This window comes from Triticum aestivum, chromosome 2D, assembly GCF_018294505.1.
Source record: "Triticum aestivum cultivar Chinese Spring chromosome 2D, IWGSC CS RefSeq v2.1, whole genome shotgun sequence".
Lineage (NCBI taxonomy): Eukaryota > Viridiplantae > Streptophyta > Magnoliopsida > Poales > Poaceae > Triticum > Triticum aestivum.
Window position 1 is genome coordinate 623277520 of NC_057799.1, and position 8943 is coordinate 623286462.

General features: G+C 52.5%; 1 protein-coding gene across 1 annotated transcript; it reads left to right on the top strand.

The window, feature by feature from the left end:
- The first annotated feature begins 6227 nt into the window (after positions 1-6227).
- LOC123055071 (heavy metal-associated isoprenylated plant protein 39) lies at positions 6228-7503 on the top strand. The gene is made up of 3 exons (XM_044478980.1): positions 6228-6469; positions 6588-6663; positions 6780-7503. The coding sequence occupies exons 1-3, from the start codon at positions 6464-6466 to the stop codon at positions 7157-7159; spliced, it is 462 nt and encodes a 153-aa protein (XP_044334915.1). The 5' UTR covers positions 6228-6463; the 3' UTR covers positions 7160-7503.
- The last annotated feature ends 1440 nt before the right edge of the window (positions 7504-8943 follow it).

The following is an 8943-nucleotide window of genomic DNA, read 5'->3' on the forward strand; positions in this document are numbered from 1 at the left end:
GATATACTAGTTCATCCTTTTTGAAAAAAAATAGTAGTTCATTCGCGGGTCCTAACACCTGATTATGACCCCGATGCATTGTTAACTGCATGTAACAAAAGTTCACCTACACTGCAACTGCACGTCATCCATCAACACCTTTTGATTAGTTATTAATCAGGTCGAACGCAGGTTGGAGCCTAGCTGACGCAATTGGTTGCAAGGCACAACGGCGCCTCCCCCTCCACGCTCTGGCTCCTCATGCAGCGTCACGTCGGCCTTAGGCATCCGCAACTGCTCGTCCCCCCTCTATTCCCAGCCTCCTCACGCACCCTTTAGCTCCGCCTCCTCCCGGGGATGGGGATGGGTGTGTCAGCCACCACCGCAACACTGGGAGAGCTAGCCCGAGCCACATCAGTGAATCATCTACGACAACCACTCGGAGCAGCGAGGTCGTAGATTTGGTATCGGGAACAAGAGAGGAGTGGGGGAGAAAAGATGCTCCCGGTTTGTGCCGTTCGTGAATGTAGCGAATGTGTGCACAAAATGACGTGGCGACCACCCCTTGCTCTAAGATCCGTGCACTACGTCCGACGGCACAGAAGGCGTTTGCTGGGAAGTCCTAGAAACTGAAGTTGGCAAGCTATAATAATTTCCCATTTTAAGCCCCACTTGACATATAGCTTGTTCACGAGCCCTAACATCTCATTAGGACCAAATAAATTGTTAACCACAGATCTTAAACCTTTTTCATTTGTTATTAATTCAGTTTGATTGGTCGTCCCTCCATTATTTATGCATGATAATTTAGATTAGCTAAGCTGGCTAATGGATCAGTGTGTGGATGGACTCCTGCTTTGTGCTCGCACCTCATTGACCATTGACGCATGCGTGCCTTCCATTATTGTATGATGATAATCTCGCCCACCGTGATTTCGATCTGGAGGCAAAGAAGGGACGGTTCGGACTCCAAAGTTGATCGAGATGCGCTGGATGGAGCAAGATCAAGTCATAGATTCGTGGTACCTGGCAGCCTTTTGGACGGACGGCGATCCTGCTGCTCTGTTTTCTTCCTCCCTTTCGTGGGAGGCCGACGCGAGAGCGACTGAGCGAGTGTCGTGGACGAAGGACACGCACACACGCGGCGATACTCCTTTTCCGGCCGGCCGGCGACCCCGCGACGGTTATCGTCTACGGGGTACGCATGCTCCCGATTGTGCTCACGGAGTGTTACTGTCGCCAAAATTTCCACGGCAGCGTACCCGACCGAGGGTCGGTCTGGTTGCCGGAGGATAGGCCGTCAGCATCCCGCCCGAGGAAAGGCGCCCATGTTGGTCCATATATGCGCTTATCGTTGAGTACGTCAGTTGAAAGGGATGGTTTGGACTCCAAGATGTCGTCGCGCATCGTACGCATCGCATGCATTATTCGCTGGACTCGTCACCGACACGGGCCAAAGCGAGACGCGCCTATAGTAAGGTTTCCTTTTTTTTTTGCGAGATGCATATACATTTATTTATGCTTATTTATAATAAAATAAGAAAACGGTAGATCCGGCCATCTGTGCTGCGAGATCGCTATCGATCGCTAGCTAGTTAGTTGCTTGAGCCAGTTACTTACCGTAGGCAGTGTAGGTTTTAGCTTGTCTTGCACGGCCGCTCACTAGTGGCCAAGGGGAACCAGCCAGCTAGAAGCGTTCCATTCCATGACGTAGCATCGTCTAAGTATTCGAAAACAGTCGCAGTCCTGCCTTTCGCCATGGCTGGCGGCTGGAGCGACGACGGATTACGTGCCAGCCATCTCCTCCTCTGTCCGTCGCTGTAGTAGCAACGATGATCAGCCAAGGCCGGGCACTATTTGGCAAAAGCTAGCTGCACTACGCTCCAATCCTCGCAGCTGACTGACGCCCGGCCGGACGTGCACGCACTACGAGTGAACATGTCTCGGCAAGGTCGTCCCGGCCCGACCGGCCCCGTCGCGCGTCATCCGTCCCATCCCGAGTCCGACTCACACACCGGCATCCACGCGCCCACGGCTCTCCTCCACACCAATCGCAACCAACAGCAGCAGCGAAAGCGACCGATCGATCGAGCCGAAAGGAAAAAAATCTCAAATCCACCTTTACTACAACACCGTGTGCGGTTACCCACGCGATCACTTGACATATATATTTGTTCGTTCACCAGCCCTAACATCTGATTACGACCTAATGCCTTGTTAACCAATAACCACGGGTCGTAGTAGTAACAAAAACATATTCCATCCCCACTGCAATAACAGTCACCAGTTCACCAAGAATTTTCCTCTAACCATTTTCTATGGGTTATTTTATCCATTTCTCACGGGAGGAACGATGAAATTAATAAGCACGCTTCCATTCCATAGCGACACGACGTCTCGCCCTGCTACTACTACACCTTTCTGACCGAGGTGACCTGCGATGATCGAGCTTCGTCTCTTCAAATGTGGAAAAAGGGTTGCGAGCTTTTGGACTGATTTTCTTCTGTGGCGACCCAAAGGCGGGCAGGCAACGGTGTATGCCCCAACGACCCAAGTTTCAAGAGGAGGCCACGCTGATTATTCCCCTGACTGATTACTGATGCACATGCGACCAAACCGTTAGTTAACCGTGCATCCGATTCCCCAGCAGACTCTGAAGCGGGTACGATCATTCGTATACTGTTTAAGTTATGTACTACCTCCCTCTTACTAATTCCAGGCCGTACATTTTTTTGGGTCGTTCCGGGCCGTACATGGTCGACGGTTGACCGGCGGTGGGCCCAGAATTGGCAAAAAAGCCAGCGACAGCACTGCACTACACTCCAACCCCAGATCGGTCCATGGATCTCCATAGCTCCAAAGTCGGTCGTCCAGTCAATGCCCGCTAGCAGCTGCTCAACCCCGCCCGCCACGTGCCCGTTCATACGATCCACGAGACGACTCGCCAAGGTCGTCGTCCCTGCCACTGGCCACCGCGCGCGGCCATCCCCGGCGCCCACTGGCCCCGTCCGTTGTCAATAGCAAGTGGCCCGTCAATGAGCTATCAGTCTGTGCGTCTACGTGGGCTGCCGGTTTGTTCGGGCACCGCATGGACCGTTGACCGGTTGACGCATGCACATGCATCGTGCTAATCCCCTTCCATTATTCTGCAAACCCTGATTTCTCTAGGCAGCGAACGGACAGCTCGGGCTTATCTAGCCGCCAAGGGGAACCACGAACCTGCTAGAAGCGTTCCATGACGATGACGTAGCATCCAAGTATTCAAGTTTCAACAACAGTCACAGTAGTTACGTACTAACCATGTCCTCAGTCGCTGTAGTAGCAATGATGGTCCGGCCAGTGTTGGCAAGAGCCAGCGACAGTCGACAGAGCGCTACACTCCAACTCCAATGGTCGATGCTTGAAACAAAAAACTCCAAGCGTCGACACGACTCGGCATGGTCGTCCGGCCGGTGGCCACTGTAGCGGCGGCAAGGCAATAGCGCCCTGCAGGTTTGCGGCCGTCCCCCGTCGCCGTCGCGCGTCATCTCGGGAGACCTCCACGCGCGCACGGCTCTTCTCCTTCCCCACCAAGCGCGCAACAGCAGCCAGATGTAGCGGCCGAGCAAAAGCGATGGATGGATGCAACCGAAAGGGCAATTTTTTTTTGTCAAATCCACCTTTATTACTGACCATAAAATCTCTGAGCTTTCAGTTTTTCCGGACTGATTACGCACTGCAGATGTAGCCGCCGCCAGGACCATAACATTGCTAACAACAAATGTAGCCGTTCGCGCACCGCATGGACCCGTTGACGCATCCGTCACCAGTTCACCAAGAATTTTCTTTAATCTTCTGCGGATTATTTTATCCATTTGTTAGCAACGGAAGAACATGTTTAGCACGCTTTCATAATGAGAGAGACGTCGTCGTCCTACCAGTGCACCTTTTGGACGGAGATCCTTGCCTCTCAAGCTTTCGATTGATGCGTATGTGTGTCGAGGACGAATGGATCGTCGCTGATCACGCACGCACGCACTTGGACTTCATTCCCCAAGGAAGGCAGAAATGGTCTGCGATGATCGAGCTTCATCTCTTCAAACCGTGGAAAAAGGCTGCGCGCTTTTGGACTGAATTTGATCGGCTAGAGTTGCTCTTAGGTTTTTATGTTGTTTATTGTCTTGGTTTTGGTGGTGGTGATAGCGGCGCTAAATAAAGAATCTTCATGTCATTTCCCGACGAGACGATCTGCTCTAGCTATGGTCGGGGATAAATTTAGAAACCAATTGGTTCAATTAAGGATGACATGGCGGTGGCAGCATTCTCGTGGTGAACTTGTGTCCTCGAGCTTGGGAAGTAGTACATGAGTGGATGTAGATTGTGGTCTGCGTCGACGACATCTGAAAGATAATGGATCTTGTGCCGGGTTCCTTGTTCGTGGATGGAAGGTATGGTTTCCTCCTCCGATGTCTTATTCATGCAGGGTACTAGATCTGGAATTCAATGGCGCGTCCGGCGTGTTACTCTGGTCTGTTTCGTTGAAGGATAATTATTTCATCTTTGGTGAGCCACCTTGGAGGTCTGCCGCATATCAGTGATGGAGCCGCTTCGAGCTCGGGTGAGGAGGTGATTCGTCATTGTTTTCCTTTGGTTGCTGCTGTGGTCAGAGATAGGTGACATTGGTGTCAGGCTCAAACAATTCTTCGATCTTGATTGTAATTTCCTCTTTTGGCTGGCGTTCCTTTGTGCAAGGGCCAGCATTCTACTGTCTTTTCAGGTTTGTTAGGTCGGCGTTTACGTGACATGTACTATGATCTTTATGATATAAATGAGACACATACTACCATAAAAAAACAATGTCGGACCCGAACACACCGAGCCAGATAAGAGCATCTACAGCTGGACTTCGAAAATATGTCCACCCAAATGCCCGCGGACGCGCCCGAGCACTTCCGCGTGCACTGACCGGTCACGCCTCAAATTTCCTTATCACGACCACACACCTCAATTAACATACCTCAAACCCATACAAAGTCATGCAACGTAAACGTGAATGATGCAACACATATCACCCGGTTACTACATCTGGACATGCCATCGGACTACCAATTTTTGGCATGTTCTACCTACATACTGGCCATGGAGAAGATTATCCACGACTGTCTTTGCCCTTCCGACCGCCATTGCCGACCTTCTCGCAGAAGTAGCGGTCGAAAACGCAGTATGGATCAAGCCGGATCTGCTTATCGTCAGAGTTGTTTGACCTGTCGCTGTCCTCCTCCTCCTTGGGGGGCAGTCCGGTCATCGCACTGACCGTCCGATTCTGCTCTAGGACGAGGGCACGCGTGTTTCTCTGCTGCCGCTTCTTTACGATGCGTACGCAGATGGCTTCCTCCTCTACGGCAGCACGCGCCGCCGCATCCGCCGCCTTGCCGCCTCCATGTCGGCAGCGAGGCGGGCCTCGACAACCCTCATCCTCTCCTTTCCATGGCGGGCACACCGGTCCAGGTAGCACTCATACTCCGATGGATCGGTGGTAGGGAAAGGGAGATCAGAAAGCTCCCGGAGGATCGCGATGATCCAACCCCGAAGGATCTGAGCGCCCGATGCGCCTACACAATGGACTCGCCCCGGGCAGACCCCGCCGTCGGTCAGGCGCAGTCCTCCCGAGAGCAGTGGGCGGAGGGCACTGCGGATAGCCATTGCATCCTCCAACTTCCATAGGACGGCACCCCACTTGACGGATTCGGACTGGCCATTCAGATCCGATGTGCGCCATGCCAAGGAAGCCGGAGATCGTTGGACGGGATTTTGGGGGCGGAATGAAGGAAGTGGATAGCGTTTGGTCCGTGGAGCGGATGAGGACGATTATAATCGGGTGGGCCAGCGTAGGCCGATCCAACATGGTGGACGCGCCCTGAGGCACCCGGTCAGCCCGGACGTTTCGGACCGGTTTAAGAGTTCATCTGGGTCGGTTTCTTTTAATCAGTCACTGATCGGGCGTCCGTGCAAACATTTGAGAAGGGTTGGAAGCGCGCGGCAGTAGATAGATGCTCCAACGAAGGCGCCAAATCGATCACTATGATTACGTCTTGCCGCCGTGCGGTTATCCAACGGCGTTTGTTTTTTCAGCATAATAATCCACCGGTGTTTGATACCACGCGATTCAGCCCGCGGGCGAGCTTCGTCGCGGCTTCCTTGGCCCCGACGTAAACGCAAACGCCGGGCCTTGCTTTCGCCCCTGCCTGGCCGCCTATAAAACCAGTGGCCGGCCACTCCGTCTGCCGCCCAGATATACTACTATCACACACCATTTGTCCGTCGCCAGTAGCCACAGAATCCATCGCCAGAGCCCAGAGAGAGAGAGAGAGACAGAGTACTACACTCCACACGCCGGCCGTTCCATTTCGCTCCGCCCTCCCGCCTTGTCCCGCTGCTGAGCTTGCGTGGGCTCGCCGAGAGCAACTCGCCGCAGTTGAAGCACCCTCCCCGGTCGCTCGCCGCCATGAAGGTGCGTGATTACCTGCTGTCGATCGATCGAGCTGGGGGTTGATTTGGGTTCCCTTTTGCGGCTCTTGCTTTTGCTCCTGCGGTTTGCTGACTTGTTTTCTGTTGTGTGACGACCGCAGAAGGTTGTGGTGAAGCTGGCCGTGAACGACGACAGGCACAAGGCCAAGGCGCTCAAGGCCGTCTCCGGTCTCCACGGTACGACCTCATCTCTCATCCCCGTTTCCTCTTGCTCTGCTTTGTCGCACGGAAGTAATTATGGGCGGAATTGAAGGCCGGAATCCTCATCCATACCTGAATTTGGACCGCCTCAGGCATCGACCAGCTGGGCGTGGACATGAAGGAGCAGAAGATGACCGTCGTGGGCACCGTCGACCCCGTCGCCGTCGTCGCCAAGCTGCGCAAGCTCTTCCCCGGCGCGCAGATCGTCTCCGTCGGCCCAGCCAAGGAGGAGAAGAAGGACGACAAGAAAGACGACAAGAAGGACGGCGGCGGGGACAAGAAGGCCGGTGGAGACAAGAAAGAGGCCGACAAGAAGGACGGCGGCGACAAGAAAGACGGAGACAAGAAGGACGGCGGCGACAAGAAGCCGGCCGTGCCGGTGTGCCCGCCCTACTGGTACCCGATGCCGCCGCAGCCGCGCTACATCGTCCACAGCGCCGAGGAGGACCCCAACTCGTGCGTCATCTGCTGATCGACGCCCACGCGCCGCCGCCGCCGCCCATCTTCCCCTGTACATTTCGTCGCTGTCCTGCCTGTCTTCCTCTGCCGCCGCCGCCGCCGCCGCTGCCGGTGGTTGGTGGTTGCTGTACTCATCAGCCCACCAGACGCAGCGATCGACGGTGTGCGTTGCACTTACGTATACCACCGCGTAATTACCAGTTGCATTGCATCGATAGGTGCTGTTTGGCTTATTTCTGGGAAGATGTCGACCGCCGGGATGCTAGTGGCAGTACTACACCTGCATGCGTCTGCTGATCAGTTTGTAGAGTGAGAAGAGCTATATATAAAGAGAAAGAACTTTTGATGGTATCTGAATTTCAGAAAATGCTGCCCAAATGGTTTGTTCTCCTGATGGAAAAAAAGAGAGTGTAAATCAGCACTAAAACCATCGCGATTCATGTCATAGGAGTATAATTAAATTCAGCTCAGCTGAATCATGCGAAATCGCACTATGATTGGCATAGTTGTGTGATGATTGTGGGTGGCTGAGATTCTCCATGTTACTACGGCTCGTTGATACTGATATTAATTGTGTAGGCCTAATATTGTGCCTTCTTGCAACTTCGAAAATATAAATCCGTTTTTGGTTTTTCTATTTTTGGGGGGCACTGTCTCCAAAATATTATAGTTGTATGCCACAGAGTTTTACTTGCAACGCGCTGTTGTTGCGTATACGAGGAAGAAAACTTTTGCACTCCCAAAAACTTAGATGTATTTTTTTAAGGGTTTATGTGACTTAACATATGGCCCTTGGCCTTTTTGCACACAAGGAGTAACTCTTCTAAACCTAATGCTTCCCCATCCCTCTCAAAAAATGTAGCTGCACTAATATTTACGCTAAATTTTGGATTACACGACAAAAAAGCAAGCTTAACACACATGGGTTTATTTCCTATCCGAAAATCATTCCATAACCTAGTTCTCTCTCCCTTTACTACCGTTTCCTACAACACTAGAAGAAAAGGAATTCACCTTCTTCGGGCCTTGCCAAAAATGAGAGCGCTCATGTTTCAATTTACAAACGGATAAGGTAGATTTTCTATAGTTATTTCCAACTAATTCCCGCTAGATTACATCGTCATCTCTATTTACTAGAGCTACTTATACACAACAAACATACATTCATTGCCCCATATCAACCACTCTCAGCCCCTGTTGAGGATATAGACCTTAGAGTCACCCGTCAGGAGGAGCCGGGTTACTCGTACGGTCATTGCCAGAAGCCTGGAGCCAAGTTTCAAGACGATGGGCCAGAGATGGGCTGAGACCCGGATATGGCTTAAGGCTCGTAGTTACAATCATTATTATAGTAGAACTTGTAGCGTAAGGCAAGTATAGTTTAGAGTCCGAGCCGGACACTCCTATGAGCCGGGCGGGACTCTAAGGGCTGCCGGGCGTGTTCCTCCCTATATAAAGGGACGACCCGGCAGCGGTTTAAGGGCGACAACAATCTCATCGAGAGCCGGGCATAGCTGTTTAGCTCCCTGGCGATCGTAACCCTAATCAATATCACCTCAAACTGGACGTAGGCTTTTACCTTCACCGTAAGGGGCCGAACCAGTATAAACCCTCGTGTCCCTTGTCCCACATAACCCCTTCAAGCTTCCTAGTTGCGATGGCTCCACGACTAAGTCCTAGCTCGAGGACATCTGCCGTGACAATTCCACGACAGCCCCCCTTGTTTCTTATCATACCGGAGGAGGGACATAGATGCTATGTGCCTTCCCCCGATGCTCTCAATCCGCGCCTTGGTCG